Source organism: Chenopodium quinoa, unplaced genomic scaffold (genome assembly GCF_001683475.1).
Source record: "Chenopodium quinoa cultivar QQ74 unplaced genomic scaffold, ASM168347v1, whole genome shotgun sequence".
In the NCBI taxonomy this organism is placed as follows: domain Eukaryota; kingdom Viridiplantae; phylum Streptophyta; class Magnoliopsida; order Caryophyllales; family Amaranthaceae; genus Chenopodium; species Chenopodium quinoa.
In genome coordinates, this window is record NW_018745684.1 from 422,865 (window position 1) to 441,761 (window position 18,897).

Consider the following 18,897-nt stretch of genomic DNA (forward strand, 5'->3'; position numbering starts at 1 on the left):
TTTCTCCCTTGAAGTCCCTCATGAAGGTCATGAGTTCGTTCCTTGTGATGGGAGCAGACCCATCAGTCGGGTGCTGCCGAACAGGCGGTGCGCCTGCTGGCTCACTTTCAGTTTGAAGATGTTCCCGTTCTCTCCTTTTAGGGTCCCGTATGAAGCTGTGTGAGCTTCAACTTCAAATTCATTCTCAGTATCGTGGTCCGACTGAACTTGAGGGTCGTCTAGGGGACGCCTCTCTTCAGGAGTCGGTACAGACTTGGATGCCATCTCAGAAGTACTCTCCCCACAGACGGCGCCAAATGTTTCGGGGTTTTCTGATGTCCTGCGGGAGAGTTACAATTCCGAGACTGGAACCGGACGCCTGTACCTGCAAAACAACGGAGACTCCTTGTGGTGGGAGCTCCGCCTCCAACGATCAAGTTAGTACTTGTTTGAGGAGTAATAAATGCGGAAAGTAAAGGTAGGAGATCTGGTTCCTCTAGGGGAGGAGTGATCAATGTGTTTAGACTTCTCTAGGTGAGAGTGTTTAATTGCTGAATTTTAGCGTGTAATTCATGTAATCTCCCTTAATGAGGATTAAGGGAGGTATTTATAACCTTGGGAAACGTGCCAATCCTAGGTTTAGGTTAACCTAGGGCTGATTGGGCTTCCCTCTGAAGTTGGGCCTGGGTGGCCGGTTTCTCCATTAGGCATGGAGTATGCCGCGTGTCATGACATAATAGGTCCAAGGTGGACGAATAAGCGTGTGCCACGTGGCAAGCCCTGACAGTTCCAACTGGGGGACACTTGGCAGGACCTGATTGGCCCACGTGGCGCATTCCGATTGGTGGGAGCAAAATCCCCTAATCACCTCCCATCACGTCACTGGTGATGATTCATGTTTGATGGATGTCCAATGCATTTCTCCTTGCCCTGTTGGTCTTCCGGATGGTGCTCACGCCATGGCTACGAAGGAAGGGCGAGTGTATTTAGATGACGGAATTATTCTTGAGAACGTTTTATTCGTTCCCAAATTAAATTGCAATTTAATTTCCGTGTCTAAAATGATTGATAATTCTCATTGTACTGTAAAATTCACTAACTCTTTATGTGCTATTCAGGACCAACACTCGGGGAGCCTGATTGGAGGCGGTGAACGAATAGAAGGACTCTACTATTTCCAACGAATTCCTAAAGTATGTGCGGTGACTAATCCGAAGGTATCTGCGTTCGAGTTATGGCATCGGCGTATGGGTCATCCGTCGGATAAAATTGTCAAGTTAGTTCCTGCTATTAGTGCTAGTTCTGGTAGCAAATCTTTGAATAAAGCGTGTGAAATTTGTCCGCATGCTAAACAATCACGGGATAGTTTCCCTAATAGTGACAGTAGGGCTAGTCGTATTCTTGAAATAATACATTGTGATTTATGGGGGTCGTATAAAACTCCTTCTACTTGTGGTGCTCATTATTTTTTGACAATTGTTGATGATTTTTCGAGAGGTGTTTGGGTCTATTTATTGAATGACAAAACTGAAGTTTATTCTTCCTTTTTCTCTTTCTTTGCTATGGTTAAATGTCAATTTGATGCTCATGTAAAATGTGTACGGAGTGATAATGGTACGGAGTTCAAACCTATGCTTCCGTATTTTAATGAAAATGGCATTCTCTTTCAAACGTCTTGTGTTGGCACACCACAGCAAAATGATCGTGTTGAGCGTAAGCACCAACATATTTTAAATGTGAGTCGGGCATTAATGTTTCAAGGCCATTTGCCGATTGATTTTTGGGGTGAGTGTGTCCTTGGAGCAGTTTATTTGATTAATCGTACTCCCTCTCATTTACTAGCTAATAAAACTCCATTTGAAATTCTCTTTGGAAAAGAGCCTAATTTCGATGAACTGCGTGTTTTTGGGTGCCTCTGTTTTGCTCACAACCAAAGGGCGAAGGGTGACAAATTTGCCTCTAGGAGTAGGAAGTGCGTGTTTGTGGGTTATCCTAATGGCAAGAAGGGTTGGAAGTTATATGATCTAGACACCGGTGATATATTTGTCTCCCGTGATGTTAAGTTCTATGAGAATGAATTTCCATATGTGCATACGGGTAATTCCATTGATGCTAATGTGGGTATAGACGACATGTCAACCGACAATGTTGGGGTGGATCATGATTTTCTAAACGACTTAGAGCACATTTTGGAGGTCAGTGAAGACTCTCATATGCCTGTAACTCCAACCAGACCTCCTATTTCGGGTGACGAGCTACTAGCTACTGCTGCTCCTCCTGGCAGCCTACACCAAAGCCCCCCTGTGGCGCCTTCCCCTGCCCACAGCCCCCCTGTGGTGCCCTCTGCAGAGTCCTCTACTTCAGCGCCTCTCACGGACAGCAGCCCCATGGCTGGTCAGGCTACATCATCTCCTCAATCCACTGTTATGAGTCGTGGCCAAAGGGAAAGGCACCCACCTAGTTGGCACCGTGATTACGTCGCACATACTATATCTCTTCCGAGTACATCTATTCCTCCCAGTTCACCGTCTACTCCAAGCTCCTCAGGTACTCCTTATCCTTTAGCACACTTTGTGAATTGTAATTATTTTTCCTTGCGACACCGTGTGTTCATTGCAGCCGTTAATACAATGGTTGAGCCTCGAAACTTCAATGAGGCAATGAAACATGAGGGGTGGCGAGAGGCTATGCAAAAAGAAATAACTGCTCTTGAAAATAATGAGACATGGGTGCTCGAAACTTTACCTCCGGGTAAGAAAGCTCTTGGTTGCCGGTGGGTATACAAGGTCAAGCTTAACTCAGATGGTACACTTGAAAGGTTGAAGGTTCGTCTCGTTATATTTGGAAATCATCAGGTTGAAGGTATCGATTATAACGAGAATTTTGCTCCCGTTGCTAAAATGGTCATTGTTCGTGTTTTTCTCGCTGTTGCTGCTGCAAAAAATTGGGAATTACACCAAATGGACGTTCATAATTCTTTCTTGCACGGTGACCTTGATGAGGAGGTTTATATGAAGCCCCCCCTGGATTCCATGGCTCTCAATCTGGTTTGGTATGTCGTCTTCAGAAGTCCCTATATGGTCTACGACAAGCACCTCGATGTTGGTTCTCAAAATTGGCCAATTCTCTTAAAAGGTACGGCTTTCTGCAATCGTACTCTGACTGTTCGTTATTTACTCTAAATAATGGGGCTATTCATCTGAGTGTTTTGGTGTATGTTGATGATTTAATAATTTCGAGCAATGACTCTTCTGCAATTTCGAAATTTAAATCATATTTGAGTGACTGCTTTCATATGAAAGATTTGGGCGTGTTAAAGTACTTTCTTGGTATTGAAGTTACTCGGAGCCTGGAAGGAATATTTTTATGTCAGCGAAAGTACACTCTTGATATCATTGCAGAGTCTGGTTTATTAGGGGCACGTCCGGCAGGTACTCCTATTGAACAAAATCATATTCTGGCGAAATCTGACACTCCTATTATTGCTGATCCGGAAAGGTATCGCCGTCTTGTGGGTTGTCTGATTTACCTGTCTTTTACTAGACTTGATCTTGCTTACACAGTCCATATCTTATCCCAATTTATGCAACAACCTCGCCAAGAGCATTGGGAGGCCGCTATTCGTACGGTTCGTTACTTAAAAAGGTGTCCAGGTCAAGGAATCTTATTAAGCTCAGATTGCAATTTACATGTGACAGGTTGGTGTGACTCGGATTGGGCTAGTTGTCCTTTGACAAGACGCTCGATTTCTGGTTGGTTGGTGTTCCTTGGTAGTTCTCCAATTTCTTGGAAGACTAAGAAGCAACATACTGTTTCTAAGTCTTTTGCAGAGGCAGAGTATCGTTCGATGTCTACTATAACAGATGAGTTAAAATGGTTGAAGGCACTGCTTGACAGTTTGGGAGTTTCGCATCCCCGTGCGATGAGCTTGTTTTGTGATAGTCAATCAGCGCTATATATTGCAAAGAATCCGGTATTCCACGAACGTACTAAGCATATTGAGGTAGACTGTCATTATGTTAGGGATGCAATTCTGGAAGGGGTTATTAGTCCGTCGTACGTCAAGACGACTGAACAACTCGCAGATATATTCACTAAGGCCTTAGGTAAGAGTCAATTTTTGTATTTACTTGGCAAGTTGGGCATCTGTGACTTACATGCTCCAACTTGAGGGGGGGGGTGTTAAGCCCTATATTAGTGTATAGTTATCGGGCCTGTGTGTGAAGCCCTAATCAGAGTTATATATATACTTGTTTATACTCTAATAAAATACACGACACTATTTTCTCTACTCTCTCTCTCTCTAATCTTAACAGCTAAACATATCACTAGTCCCTTTTCTCTCACCACTCTATTTCGCCAGTCAAATTTTGCACTACATATTTTGAGGGGAAAGTTAGCAGGATATTTATTTCAAATCAAGCTCCGTTAAGATTAAAATTTTGCACTACATATGTTGAATGGAATTCATATTTTCCACTTCTAGTTTCTAGAGAGTAGAGATGTAATATTTCCTCTGTATTTTTTTAAGTGTATCAGCTTGATCACATTGTAAAATTTTAGGCGGGCGACTTGATTGGTTAAAAAGTTGTACTTATTTAGAATAAGAGATGTGAAATTAATATGTAATAAACGATAAATAAGGATGGAGAACATGAAAGGAGCAAGACACAACGCAAAGTAATATATTCCAAAAAAAAAAAAAGAAAGAAAGTGCACTTAATAAATGATCAATTATGGAAAATAATGTGCTATAAAGAAAGTAGTTTTATACAAAATATTGTTTCAATTATATGTTTGTTACATGTTAATTCCATTATCTATTGTTTATTTGATGTTTAGAAATATATAATGATGAATTAATATGAATTCATTTTGATTGTAAAATTGAACTTGAAAATTCTTTATCTACTTTTTGATATGAACTTACTCCCTATTCCACAAAAAGTGAGGATAAGATAAAATAAAACAAAACAAAATATAATTCTTTTTCCATATGCTAACAAATTTTTCTCTTGGTGGGATTATTTATTTCCATTTTTCATTAAAAAAAACCTAACATTGATTTAGTGAATGAAAGCATTCTTCATTTGAAAAACACCAAAAATAAATTAATATTCCAAATCAAGAATTTTGATTATACAACCGATTTTACCTTATTATACCGTGCAAAGTATAATTAAGACTATATTTTTATTCTCATGCACAAAATACAAGCATATGAAAAAAAAATTAAAAAAACTTTAGCTATACCACCCTAGAGATGACATATACAATCATTCGTATTTTGCACTATTAAAAACCCTAATAAGAAAATCTACTCGTACATATATCAATTGGTAATATAATTACCCTAATACTCCCTTCGTTCCTTATTTTTTGCCTCATTGTAAATATATGGGTCAAACTTTAAAATGTTTGACCGTGAATTCTCGTTAATTTATAAGTGATAATATATTCAAGTGGGATCTTGTTAAAACCGTCTCATTATATTTTATTAATATCAAGTTTTAATAATTTTTATGCGTATAGAAATGAAAATATATATTTTTGATATTACGTCTTGAAAATCGTAAAAAGACAAATGTGCAAAAAATAAGGGATAAAGGGGATAGTAGTCAACTATACACCACAATGCAACCATGTACACTTTATTTATCAAGAAAATCCCAGCTTCTAACTATTTGCAAATTGCAAGTTGTATAATTTAAAACAAATGAAAAATTGACCATAGCAATTAAAATAAGACAAAAGCTAACGATCTAACGAACGTCCGGGGGCGTTGGATAAGCTAACTAAAAGTAGAAATTAAAATAACATTAATTACACCAATTTATGCTTAATTTGACATGCATTTCCAAGTTAAAACTACTCTAAAAAATATTTTAAATGCTTATCCAAAGGGAGCGACCGGTAGCAATATCATTAAAATAAATTGTAAAGAATAGTGTCTTCTTCCAAGTTCCTTAAAAACGTCAACATGACACGGCTTTATCTAAGAGTATACTCGTAGTAGTTGTTGCCAACTTCAACTTCCCATTAACAAATTTCAAACCCAACGAAAGTGGAGAACTTAATCACTTTAATTATTAATTTTTTATTTCTTATTTTTAATATTCAAACATGACTTTGGAAAATTAAAGAAGAAAAAAGAGTTTAAGAAGCTTTCTAGAACACCCTGTTTTGTCAAGTCACTTTCTATAAATCTCTTACTTTTGAGTTTTGTCTTCGTCTCTATTTCTATTTTTATAAGGACTCTACGTGAAACATCTGCATATTCGCATTTTCTTTCTCTCTCTTTCTTTTATTATGAAAAAAAAATGATCTTGCAAAATCAAGAACCATTTTCTTCTAATTAGCAGAAAAACAGAGGAGCAAAAAAAATTAAGGCAAAATCAAAAGCAAAATCATGTATTCTGGTTCATTTCTTTCTGGGTTTTATTGTTGGGGATGGGAATTTTTAACTGCCCTTTTGCTTTTTAGTTGTTCTTCTTCTTCCTAAATTATAAATCTTCCATTTGTCTAGATTAATTAGCTATTTTTCTTGAGTACATTTTAGGTGAAAAAACAGGGGAAAACAGGGGATTTTTTTTAAATAAATCATATAGTTTATAGAGTAGTTGAATAAAAATGGGGCAAAGGTCAATTCCTGCGCCATTTTTGACGAAGACATACGAGATGGTAGATGATAAAACTTCAGATGATGTCATTTCATGGGGAGAGAATGGGTCAACTTTTGTTGTTTGGAAAACTGCTGAGTTTGCTAAGGATTTGTTGCCCAAATTCTTCAAGCACAACAATTTCTCAAGTTTCGTTCGCCAGCTTAACACCTATGTAAGTTTCCGAAAATTAATTGTCATGTTGATGGTGTAATTTTTATCAAATATGGTCTGGATCGATATTCGATAGAGTTTGATTTCATTTTTTCAACTATATTTGTTATCATATCCTGAGATTGGCTAAAATTTTATGTCAACGTTTACTTATGTATTTATGATCAACTATCTTCAATTGTTAGGAATTTATATATTTTTATTTACTTGTGTTAAAATGAGAACTTCTATGGGTCAAATCCATAATTTGTTGAAATTGTGATTTATGAGGCCTTTTATTATAAATTTTAATTACCACTAGATGATATATAGATTGACTATTATGACGATTTTTTAATACGAGCACAAGTAATTGGATTATAAAAACTACTGTACTTCATTCGAAAACATAATAGTATAATTTTATTTAAATTTAGATGTGCCTACAGCCTAGATACGATAGTGGTTAAAGAGTGGAGGGAAGATAATATGTGGACTTGTGGAGTTGTATAAATTATAAAATGATTCCCATGAGATATTGTCAAAAGTAAACGTGTTCAAATTAATGCGTGAAATTATCGAAATAGATTTAAAAAAAAAACCTTCTTGTGTTGTTATCACGGGGTAGTTGAATTACTTGGTTTTTTTTTTTTATTATTACTATTAAAAATTAAAATAAAAAGTACAGAGTAGAATATTAGAAATAATTATATAGTGTAGGTAAACAATGCAAAAAGTTTAGAACGCTGAAAAATTGATGAATGCTTAAAATGTTCAATTACATATTACATTACATGCATATAATGACTTGAGAAGTTTGTAGAAGTATTTCACTTGACATATTTTCTATCTCTTAAATTATATATTGGTGCTTGTAAAATTTTACAATTAAAGTTTTGTGAGTTAAATAGAAATTAAGATATGGTGCAATAACTTATCACCGTAAATTTTTCAAGCTAACCCGGGAGGAATTTCGAAGATGTTCACTATTGGCCCATAAAATGCTTCATTCTTAGAAAATGGATGATTTTCATACAACAATACATACACTAACACCCTAGAATGTCCTAAAAAAAAAACCTCAATAAGAACTAGAAATGTGTATACACTTGGATGGGGACATTTTTATAGTATGAGTAATTGCATGATGGCAAAGATAAAGAACATATTTGTTAATTAGTTGATAGCTAGTTACATGAATAGGTTTGATTAGTTAGTTGTATGACTTGCATAAGATGCTTTAACTGACTTTTGAAATTATATATATATTATAAAATAGCTTATTTAACAATTTCTCAAAATGCAGGACTCTTACAAAGAGCTGAATAGACTAATTCCAATAACATTTTTGCAATATCTTTTTTCCAAACCTAAGCAACTGTTTTTGTGGTTAAACACTTAAACCCTCTAATTGCTTTATAAAACAAAAATCTCGTCAGTTATCTCTTTTGCTAAACAAGGCCTAAAACTGCAAAGTGTGTGTATAAGTATAGGGACATCTTTGCTTTTATTTTGTTAAAGATGCCTAAAAACTTGCCATTACATAGAAGGTTTTCATAACTCATCTGTCATCTCTTATGTTGCCGGTCAAATGAAAGTATTGTCAAGTATATACTTCTGGACAACATCTTGCTAAGAATTTTCTCCTGCTTTACTTGTTGGGTTGAATATCTCTTAAGAACTATAATAATCAAAACATTCATTAACTTTATTATTGTATTTTATCATAAGACTAACATGGAATTTATGTTATTTTCATAGTAAATTTTTTCTACGTAACATTAATAGTAGTCCATATTTTTTCCAAAGTTACGGCGCACACTTTTGACAAAATGCACATTTTTATTTAAACAAATTTCAGGGATTCCGCAAAATTGTGCCGGACAAGTGGGAATTCGCCAACGACAGATTCAAGAAAGACCAAAAAGATCTCCTTTCCGGAATCCGCCGCCGGAAAGCAACACTCGCCGGAAAAGCCACCGGCGCCGTCACATCACCGTCAATCTCCGGCGACGATGCGGGGTCCACATCCACGTCATCACCAGGTTCCATCGAAATCGCGGATTTATCGGGTGAAAACGAGAAATTGAGACGAGATAACGAGATGCTAAACTCAGAGCTAGCCCAAACCAAGAAACAATGTGAAGAGTTAATGGGCTTTCTTACGGCCCGTTTAAAAGTGGGCCCAGATGAGATAAACCATATCCTAGGGCAGGGGATGGTGGTAGCGTGTGGGGCCCACAAAGATGGGTTTGTTGGAGAAGATGACTTTGGAGGTGTTGATAATAATGAAGAAGAAGATGATGATGATGAAAAAGAAGGTTTGAAATTGTTTGGTGTTTGGTTGAATGAAGTTGGTGGGGTCAAGAAAAGAGGAAGATGTTATGATGAATTTCAAGGGGACAATAATTCTAATTTGGGCTTTAATGGAGCCCAATGTCGTCGAAAGATCATGAAGATTCGTTCATAAATTAATACTACATATACAATAATACTATTGCATAATTTGATCGATTTTATCGTTTTAGAAATGTCTTATGGTTATGGTACTTATGGATTAGTCAATGTGGTAGTTGAAGTTTGAAGATGTATGATGGATAGATGAAACAACGGCGGATTACAATATGCATTTGTAATTTGTTATAGATGTTTTCGTGTGGTTTGGACTATATATTGCTATATGTATTTATGTATGTATTCATTTCCGAATCTTGGCTTGAAAAAATGAAGAGATAATTTTGGGGTTAATCCTCTAATATCTTGTTAAAGTAAGTAGATTATACACTTTGCTTCTCGTACATATTCTATATGTATAATTTAGACAATATAAATATAATAAAGTCTATCAAGAAAGTTTCAAGTGGAATCATCAAATACTCGGTAGTATAGTTTATCTTTTGAACAAGCTTTTATTATGTGTATGAACTTGGAATCCAACTTGCTTGGCAACAATCTTTTAATAAGACAAGTCTTTTTCTTTTTTGGTATAGAAAGATTCTCAAATAAAAATAATGAGGTTTAAAAAAATTAAAGATACAGTACGTAAGATTTTATACTAGGAATCGGGTATATCTCTAATTTTTTACTAACTCAACTGGTTAGATTGTATATGTATCCCTATCTCATGTTAATACTCCTTTTGAGGCTAACTGGATATGTCCTTATATATATGTCCCATTTATTTATTTTACAATCTCCGCAAAACACATTTACACTAATATCTCTCATATAAACTAATGTGTAATTAATGTTGTAGAAAAAGCATAAAAATAAAATAAAATAAAAAGAAGAAGAAATTATAATCCCACGTGATACTACAAACCTAATAAGATTGATAGATATAGATTTTTCATAGAATAATGGAAACATGTGATCAAAGCTCTAAAACTTTGACCATATAACATATGAATGGAGAGATTAGGTATTACAGACTTTACAATATAAAGCAAATGTATGTATTTTATTCATAGAAACAAAGTGACCGTGCATATGACTATATGAGCAAAATTTATTAATTGAGTTGAACCATTAAAAATGGGTACGGCCCGTGACGTGTAGGCCTATATGCTGTGCTTACGTGTTTAGTGGTCAAACAGGTCGTGTCTTGAACAGGCTAAGAAAAAGTCGTATTGTGCTGGGTTTGTGCCAAACTTTCATAAATGTGGCTCATATATAGCTCAGTCCATGTGTCGTCCTAATAGGCTACTTAATAATTTGTACTGGTATATATTTTGTGTAAATTGGTCAAAAATAAGTGTGACAAAATAGGGTCCACTTGTTGTGCTCGTGCCGAGTTCGTGCTACATTTTGAAAATGAAGCCTATGCACAGCCCACCTACTTGCCTCTCGTGCCGTATTATGCTTATGATGGGCTCGTGTCGGATTAGGCCATTTTTGTGCCAGTTCGGCCATTTCTATCTATAAGAACCATCAAGCCCAAGGCATATTGCCAATTTTGTAGCCCAAAACAAGTGATGGATAGCTTACCCACAAATCCTTAGTAGAACTAGCCCATTTGTATATTTATTTTAAAGTTTTATGAAGCCAAATGAAGGTCTAAGAAAGAACAAATTCGTATGGCTCTAATTTTCTCACACTTTCCCTTTTCTCTCCCCTCAAAAACATCACCATTTTGCCAGACTTCTCTTCTATCATTACCCAATTTCAGATTTCCTACATCAACTCTTACTCGTTGTTGTGTAGGATCGTCATCAATGAACAGTGATGGACGGCCAGGATTCAAGGACTTCCCTTACGCATCACCACCTATCAAAGATCTGATGATTGATTTGATATCAACGGTTGAGAATCGCCTTGATTCATTGCTACTACCATGTACACTTCCACAGGATGTTCAGTACTTAGAAAACCAATGTGGGACCGCCCATGCTTCTCTTCTTCTTCGCTCTGGTGCTCCTTCTTCTTCGGTACTCTCAACTTTACAACATAAATTTGTATGAAATTATTTTATTTTAAAATTATTTTAGTTACAAATTATGTTATTATAGTTTTGCTAGTTAAGTAGTTGTGATCATGGTTTGAAATAGGAAATTATTAATTTCTTAGAAGAATTTGTTGTGAATTTGTGATCAATTGGCTTGACTCCGAATACGTGTTGGCGTGTTACTCCGTTGTTGAGATTCGAACACGTGACCTTTGGTTAAAATCGAATAACTTGTTCTTTGATCGACATAAAAAGTTAAATGTTAACTGATTAATCGCAGATTCGCAGGAAATATAGGGGGGATACACCTGCATTGGCTACATAGAAAGTATATTTGGCAATTCCTCCATCTTGTAGAATTGCTGGTACTTTTGGTAGTAGTATTAGTGTTTGTGTGTGAAGACTGTGAACCAAACGACCATTTTATGTGCTACATTAGGCATAATATTGTGTTCCTTTGTTATAGGTAATAGAGATTAGTGAACTACTACTTCATAAAAATATTATTTTGGAATGTCCGAAAAAAGAAACATGAACTTTAATGAAGAGCAAGAGACATAGTGATTATCATGACTATTTTTGTATTTAGTCACAACACCATTAACATTTTGCTGCAACATTTGCAGATTGACTTCATACTAAGTTCTTGGTTACATTGTGAACTACCAACAGGAGCAGCTTTAAACATCACAAGTTTATCATCTTACATGAACAACTCAACCGATGCACCCCACTTGGTGATTGAGTTCATCCAAAGTAGTCCCACATCTTTGGTTCTAATCCTCGATTTACCTCCTCGAAAGGACCTGATCCTTCACCCTGAATACCTGAAGACATTTTATGAAGATACAGAACTAGAGAAGCAAAGGCAGGTCCTTGACAAAATCTCTGAAGCTCAACCTTATGTCTCCCCGTCCCTTTACATTCGTTCCGTCTTCTCTCCTACTGCAGTTGTGCTTCGTGTAGACACTTCCTCAAGTGGAGGAGACAGGTTGGAGCAGATTCTGAGGGACGATGTTAGTAATGTGGCACAAGAGGTGTTGAACATATGGTTAAGCTTATGCGCATTAGACGAAAAACGAGATGTTGGAGATGATGAGAAGGCTTGTTTGAAGAAGAGGGATAGCTTGTTTAAGAGTAAGGGTATTGAGACTGATATTGGATCTAGCTTGCCTAGGATGTTCGGTCAAGAAAAAGCTGACCGTGTTTTAGAAGTTCTACAAGCTGTTTTGTAGTCACCGTAAATCAAGAAAGGTTTGTTTGTAATCAATTGAGCACAGACATTGTATTGATAACTTTTTTCTAGGATTACATTTTCTCCTTTCTGCATATTATTATTGCAGAGTACATTGAATATTCAGCAAAAAACTGTCAATCCAGAGTTTGAAGTTAATGTTAATCTCAAAATTTCCCCCATATAAATCATAAAAGTTGAATCAATATAAATGTTTCCATCACTTTTACACAATTGCTTCTTTACTAAGATTCTAAAAATAACAGCTCAATTTTGCTCACGAGCAAGACATTGAGGGAATCTGAATGGTAGCGTCATCACAGCATTGCCGTCAACATTTCCTTGACTTGCTATGCCGAAAGCATATCCAAGACCAGTAGCTACAGGCACTGCTACTGCATTCCCGATTTGAATGTACCTATCAAACGTGTTACAAAAAAAAAATTACATTTAATTAAACAGTACATAAACAATTCCTCTAAAAGTAATATTAGTGAAAAACAGTTTTTTGTGATAAATAACTTGATCTTCAGAATTCTAACCTCTCCTTAATAGGGCCATAGAGTCGGTAGCAGTCAAGAAAACCTTGTAGCCTTGCATTTTCCCGTATGCTGAGCACTCTATCCTGCTCAGGATGTAGGACAATCTGAAAAAAGATCAAATCGTTAATATGGCAAGTGCCATAAGTGTTCCAATATGCGTTGCAAGCAATGAGAGTTTACCTGGTTGTGAGGTTCAGCTCGGGTAACAACAGTGGCCACTGTCTCATCCCACCACAATCTACCAAATGGCCTGAAAAAAACATTATAGACCATATCTTAGTAAAAAGGAAAAACTATTACTTCGTATAAAACAAGAGTTTAACACCAAAAAAATAAATGCACATACTTGGAAGAGCTGCCCTTGACATATGAAATTGCATAATCAGGAACCTAATCATAAACATTTTAAGGTTACACCATTACAATAACATATTATATAGACGAAGAAAGCATTTGACTATCTGAGTGATACTCACCAATGGTTTCTTTGAGGGAAGAAGTGATCTTTCCACATTAGGATCCAAGGATACCCTGTTTTTAGCATCTACTAGCACCCCAGGCAAGTCTCTAAAGTTTGCTCCCTATATAAAATACAAGGCATAAGAACAAAATCTTATTGAACTAATGTTGCAAAGAAAACAGAATTGCAAACCTTTTTTTTAGGAATCTCACAAACTCTTAAAAAATCGTCATCATTCAATTTCAAGGGGCGGTGGTCAAAAAGCAAATGACTTAATGCAACTTCAGCTGAACCATTGAATGATACCATTTCTGATAAACAAAATTACACAATCAAATATCATATAAGTTATACGAAAAGGTGAAGAATTTAGCAATAAAATGTGCACAAAATTGAAATAAGCTACAATATCCATAAACCCACCCTCTCTCTGTAGTCTGATATACCGCTGGAATTCTGATTGCGGAGCTCCTCCATAAGGCTTTACATCTTCCTCATCATCATTTTTTACCTGAATAGATAAACATAAAATATTTTATACGTAGTAAAACAAACAAAGATTTTCTGCAACAGCTACATTACACCAATTGAAATATCCAACAAACATGTACCTCAGGTAAATCTGAGATAGCATCCCCTAATAATAGAGCCTTCTCTAACTGAACAGAGCTATTTTTGCCATGTGAGACATTAATATCCTGCATGTATTACACAAAACTGTTACAAACATATAGTGTCGTTAACTTAATAGCTTTATTTTTAATGTGCAAAGAATGCCTTACTGAAAACTCAACGGGAACCCCGCCTCTTGTAACAACATCATGAGTAGGGAGAGGAAATTGAGGTAGTTTCTGTCACAAAAGTCAAATCATGAGTACTGATGGAAGATTTTACTTTACAAGGAGGGGGTAAAAACATTTGCATGACTACCTCACAGGGTCTATATGTAAGGATAAGAACAGTCAACCGCAATGACAACTTAGTAATTTACCTGTGAAGTGTGTGCACCCCATAGAAACACTCTCATGCGAAATTGAGGCAGACCATATGATCCAGCTGCCATGATCCCCATCCGCGTTTGGTAGTTCATACCGATAAGTCTTCCAACAGCATAGCGGCCCAAAAATCCTCCAGCAAATTTCAGTAAATCCACCACGTTCTCCATGAGGACATACTTTGGCTTTAAAAATTCAACTATGTTCATGTAAACCACTAGCTGCTGGTTCTTTGAATCGTTTAAAGGATTCTTTGTATCTCGAAATCGGTTGAATCCACTAACCCCTTGACAAGGAGGTCCCCCACATATGAAATCAGCATCTCCCTATACATTGGCATTATATATAAGCATAAATACTTGTATACTAAAAAGAAAAGACACCAGCCACTAGGTAATGTAATTCAAAAGCACAAATTTCTTACAGGAAGAGGCAGTAGTTTTGATTGGTATCCTTTTGTAACGAATTCCTTAATCCTTTCTTCAGAGCCACTGTAATATATGAAAGCAAAGAATTAGAACAAATAAAAAGCAAGCATAGTAAAACAGAAGAATACCAATGACAAAAAAGTTGTCATAATCTAGCCTCTAGTATGCGAAGACTAGGAGGCCTTATTTTATTGCCAAAAAAAAATAAAAAAAAATAAATAAAAGCTGTCATATACCTCAAATCATCTATGGGCTCCCAAGTATCCTCTTCAGGTCCATACCCCTTCCAGTGTACCTTTAATCAATAATTATAGAATTCAAATGTGTTTTTTCCAAAAAATAGATGTTTAATACTACAATAATATTTCATAGATTTCTCGTGTTACGTAAGCTAGGGAGAAAGAAAATACCTTAAAGTAAAGGCCACGTTTTCTCACATTATTGGGATCCCCATAACATATGTCTAGTAAACTCTCAACCTCAAACTCTCCAGGAGATAGTGGATCGTCATCCTCTTCTTCTTCCTCTACATTTTCGGGATTCGCCATCTCCGTGGGGGGTGCAGGTGACAATACTAAATCATTGCAAAGCTTTTCCCATTCTTTCAATAGGGCAAGGAAATCCTCAGCCATCTCATTTCTCACCTGTAAAAATATTTTGTTATACTCTGCCATTACTTCTCCACTGTTGGTAGGGGTAAGCAAGAGTTAGAAAGTCACCTTAGTTTCTGGATGGTTCTTGCTTAAAGATTCACAAGCATAAGGGTTCAAATCTACCGCCCATCGCTAGAAAACAATTATAAACAGAAAATTTTCAATACATGACTCAGTCACTGTATCCAAAGTAAACAATCATAATAAGTTAACAGTTCAGCTTACATTTACAAGTTTTACTCCCGATAAAGTTGCACCTAGACATAAGCCTGTTGACATGGCTCCGCAACCGGAATATAGATCTAATAATGTCATCTCATTGACTGGTTGAGCATTACTAGAAGCATCATCAATGGCTTCATTTGAACTATGATCACTTGAAATAGTTGATGAAGTATCACTACCACTGCCTTGGTTTTTCTCATCTAGATCATTATGAATGTTAAAAGTTACATCAAGAATGCAAGCCAGCTCTAAATTGAAATAAGTAGAGAATGGTGGACAAGGATAACATACCAAGCACCATATTTTCAAACGTCAAATATGGTAATTTATATCGCATATTACAATATAAATAATCATCAGGCTTCTCCACCCCAACCTATCAAAATTCATAGAATTAGATAACTTTTACAAAATTAACATAGCCAACAAAATACAGACTAATTAATGTACTCAAATGTAACATACATCTGAAGGATTATAGTCGATTTTGACTTTTTTAACAATGCATCCCAATGGATTATCATCTTTGATATCTGAAAAGAATACTCTTTTTTTATCAACAAAATTTGCATGATCTTTAATGACCTGAGAAAATACGAGACAAAAATTTCAGTAAACAGTTCTTCCAATGAACAGTTAGTTGACAAATTTGTTTGTTTCAAAAACATAATTTGGAGACTCACAGAATCATCAGCTCTATAGAACCATTGAGCTGTAATGTATTGCTCCTTATCAACAGTCTCAAAAAATTCCACGATTTTGGCAATGTAATCTCTCTGCCCTTCCTCTCCCTGTAGAAAAAAACTCAGACATTTGCTTGACTCGAACAGGACAGTTGGATTAAAGTTGAAGATGTTGATGCTTTTAATTTTCGACAATCATTACCAAAAATAATTTGGTATTGTTTTTTAATCCATATAAGGAATAATAATAACATGAATATACCTATGCTACTAATATTTATTCTCAATTATCAACCCTACAATGTAGGAAAAAATTCAATATGTTGCCACTACCATATATATAAATTTAAGTTGAGCCTTCTAGAGTCCAAATTGACACAACTCATCAATCGAATCGAACTTATATTCTGCAAAGCATAATTAATGTTCTAATTAAGATGATATCGAAAAAAATAACAATGTAAAATTCAGGATACTTCGAATCTGTATATCTCAATTGACTAAATCCATATCTATATCAGTATCACTACAATAAGAACTCGGCTTGTATTCAACGCCAATCAAGTCTACTCTAAACATTGCACAGAAATCACAAATTGAGCAAGCGACGAAATACTAAGAAAGCCGAAGAATTAAATCCACACATATAATAAATTGTCAAAGTAGAAATTATCCCAACCTGAATGTATACATCATCAAGAAGCTTAATTACAACTCCATCAACAACAGCTTGGGTGTAATGGTTTGAGGCTTGCAAAATTTCCTCACTATGCCATTCTCTGAAAAGTAACACAAATAAAATCAACTAAAAAAATACAACCAAACTGATTAATTAAACCGAATTGTAATTTTCCACAATTCTTACATTGAAAACTTTGCTGCATTTACCACTTTACCCTGTAATTTTATACATGAAAAAATTTCAGTTTACGCAAATTTAACCAACATTCAATTTAGAACAAAATTAGGTTTGACAAAATTTTACCCTAGATAAAAAGCGATGAGGCCATCGTGCCTTCGCTTGTTGAATTGGAACAGGTTTACCAATCAATTTACACTCTTCTTCTTCTGACGAAGTTGTTATCTTCTTCTTTGGTTGTACAGATTCTTCCGCAGAACACCTCTTCAGACTCTGCGGCACGCTCTCCTCCATCGAAAATTATATTGGCAAAAAACCTACAGTAATTGTTCAACCTGCTTATAAAAATTACGAGATTCTAATTACAATTTCCGACTATAACTCATAAAAAAAAAAAAAAAAAATCTAAATTTAATTCAATTGTCAAATACACTAAAAAATTTCAGCTTGTTCATCAAAAAATCAAAATTGCCAGTTTTAAACTACAAATCCAGACTATAATTCGTCAAAAAAAAAAAATTGATTCTATTAACACTAATAAAAAAAAATTCAACAGAAATAAAAGCAGAATAGATGAAAAACAAAAATCAATCATAAACCCTAATTCTGATGAAAAAATTGAAGAAAATTAAGAGTTTACCGTAGGATTGATGGCGATGTTTGTGAGGAGGGAGAGAGAAAGAGAGAGCGCAGTTAATACTGTAGAAGCGGTGTATGAAGAGATGTGGGTGAGGAGAGAGAAAGGACTTAAATTGAGCGTGGGTTAAATTGAGGGAAGGTGGAAGAGGTGAATATGGAAATATTTTTGAATGTTTATTTTTTGAATTATGAGCGGGAAAATCGGAATGCTGTAATTTTGTCAAAAAAAATTTCTGATTGCTTATTTTGTGATCTCTTGGATTAGAGTCAAAAGACTAGTAGCCTACTAGCCAGTACTCAGTAACATCTGCTTTCTTTTTTGATCTTTTTCAGAAGAGTAGCCTACTCTTTGTAGATACAATATGATATAGAGTACTCTATATATTTTTTTCGGAGTACTTATTTAAGTTAATAATATGTAGTTTGAGATAGGTTTAAATAATTTAAAATAGGTTTATGCTGTTATGAGCTATTAATTAATGATAAGTTTCACTCTTAGTCATTTATAGTAATTTGCGCAAAATTAATGAAACGTTTGATTGTTTAAATGAGCTAAGACAAGTTAAATAGGTTTGATCAAAGTAAATTAAAGCGGAACACGGGTATAAGATTTGGCAATGTTATAATCCGTTATATTTTCACTTTATTTATATTGTAATTAAATTTTGTGATTAATAAAAATAGTACAGTACAAATATCAAAACATATTATAAAGATATTATCGTTTTTAAAAAAAATAATAACAAGTGTGCAAATGTGTTTGATTTATTTATTTAGTTGAAAAGGCACCAATCACTATTAGTCTAGGTACATATGTATTCTTTCTTTCTAGATTAAGTGTATATTCAATTCATCTAATCTGATATTATTTGTCTTGGTTTGGTATCGTAATTGGTTGATATAGCAAACATTGATCATATTTGTATTGATAATAATGAAATGAG

At 35.2% G+C, this 18,897-nt stretch overlaps 3 protein-coding genes across 5 annotated transcripts; 2 read left to right on the forward strand and 1 right to left on the reverse strand.

Annotated features, from left to right (window-relative positions):
* The first annotated feature begins 6,188 nt into the window (after positions 1-6,188).
* On the forward strand, positions 6,189-9,547 carry LOC110718123 (heat shock factor protein HSF24-like). Its single transcript, XM_021896922.1, has 2 exons — positions 6,189-6,813; positions 8,653-9,547. The coding sequence occupies exons 1-2, from the start codon at positions 6,610-6,612 to the stop codon at positions 9,259-9,261; spliced, it is 813 nt and encodes a 270-aa protein (XP_021752614.1). The 5' UTR covers positions 6,189-6,609; the 3' UTR covers positions 9,262-9,547.
* A 1,283-nt stretch (positions 9,548-10,830) lies between these two features.
* LOC110718122 (red chlorophyll catabolite reductase-like) lies at positions 10,831-12,546 on the forward strand. Of its 2 annotated transcripts, none has more exons than XM_021896921.1 (2): positions 10,831-11,201; positions 11,908-12,546. In XM_021896921.1, exons 1-2 carry the CDS (start codon positions 10,868-10,870, stop codon positions 12,468-12,470), a joined length of 897 nt encoding a protein of 298 aa, XP_021752613.1. In that variant the 5' UTR covers positions 10,831-10,867; the 3' UTR covers positions 12,471-12,546. The 2 variants fall into 2 exon arrangements, with proteins under 2 accessions (XP_021752613.1, XP_021752612.1); XM_021896920.1 differs by having other exon boundaries at positions 10,832-11,218; positions 11,862-12,546.
* Positions 12,547-12,617: 71 nt separating this feature from the next.
* Positions 12,618-18,298, reverse strand: LOC110718120 (DNA (cytosine-5)-methyltransferase CMT3-like). Of its 2 annotated transcripts, none has more exons than XM_021896919.1 (22): positions 17,955-18,298; positions 17,441-17,631; positions 17,321-17,352; positions 17,135-17,234; positions 16,456-16,563; positions 16,238-16,357; positions 16,064-16,148; positions 15,773-15,972; positions 15,614-15,679; positions 15,305-15,538; positions 15,131-15,189; positions 14,891-14,957; positions 14,463-14,792; positions 14,254-14,322; positions 14,083-14,169; positions 13,895-13,982; positions 13,664-13,782; positions 13,488-13,592; positions 13,358-13,401; positions 13,192-13,261; positions 13,012-13,115; positions 12,618-12,887 (listed from the first exon to the last, which is right to left on the reverse strand). In XM_021896919.1, the coding sequence occupies exons 2-22, from the start codon at positions 17,606-17,608 to the stop codon at positions 12,737-12,739; spliced, it is 2,406 nt and encodes an 801-aa protein (XP_021752611.1). In that variant the 5' UTR covers positions 17,609-17,631; positions 17,955-18,298; the 3' UTR covers positions 12,618-12,736. The 2 variants fall into 2 exon arrangements, with proteins under 2 accessions (XP_021752611.1, XP_021752610.1); XM_021896918.1 differs by having other exon boundaries at positions 17,441-17,649; positions 17,955-18,297.
* Positions 18,299-18,897: the final 599 nt, after the last annotated feature.

What these genes read in the sequence shown, in the direction of transcription:
- LOC110718123 (XM_021896922.1), top strand. Translation starts at nt 6,610, where the DNA reads ATGGGGCAAAGGTCAATTCCTGCGCCATTTTTGACGAAGACATACGAG. An exon ending in TTCGCCAGCTTAACACCTAT is followed by an intron (nt 6,814 to 8,652) that starts GTAAGTTTCCGA and finishes AACAAATTTCAG; the next exon opens with GGATTCCGCAAAATTGTGCC.
- LOC110718122 (XM_021896920.1), top strand. Translation starts at nt 10,868, where the DNA reads ATGGCTCTAATTTTCTCACACTTTCCCTTTTCTCTCCCCTCAAAAACA. An exon ending in CTGGTGCTCCTTCTTCTTCG is followed by an intron (nt 11,219 to 11,861) that starts GTACTCTCAACT and finishes CAACATTTGCAG; the next exon opens with ATTGACTTCATACTAAGTTC.
- LOC110718120 (XM_021896919.1), bottom strand. Translation starts at nt 17,608, where the DNA reads ATGGAGGAGAGCGTGCCGCAGAGTCTGAAGAGGTGTTCTGCGGAAGAA. An exon ending in CGGGAGTAAAACTTGTAAAT is followed by an intron (nt 15,680 to 15,772) that starts GTAAGCTGAACT and finishes ATTGTTTTCTAG; the next exon opens with CGATGGGCGGTAGATTTGAA. An exon ending in CTATCTCAGATTTACCTGAG is followed by an intron (nt 13,983 to 14,082) that starts GTACATGTTTGT and finishes TTATCTATTCAG; the next exon opens with GTAAAAAATGATGATGAGGA.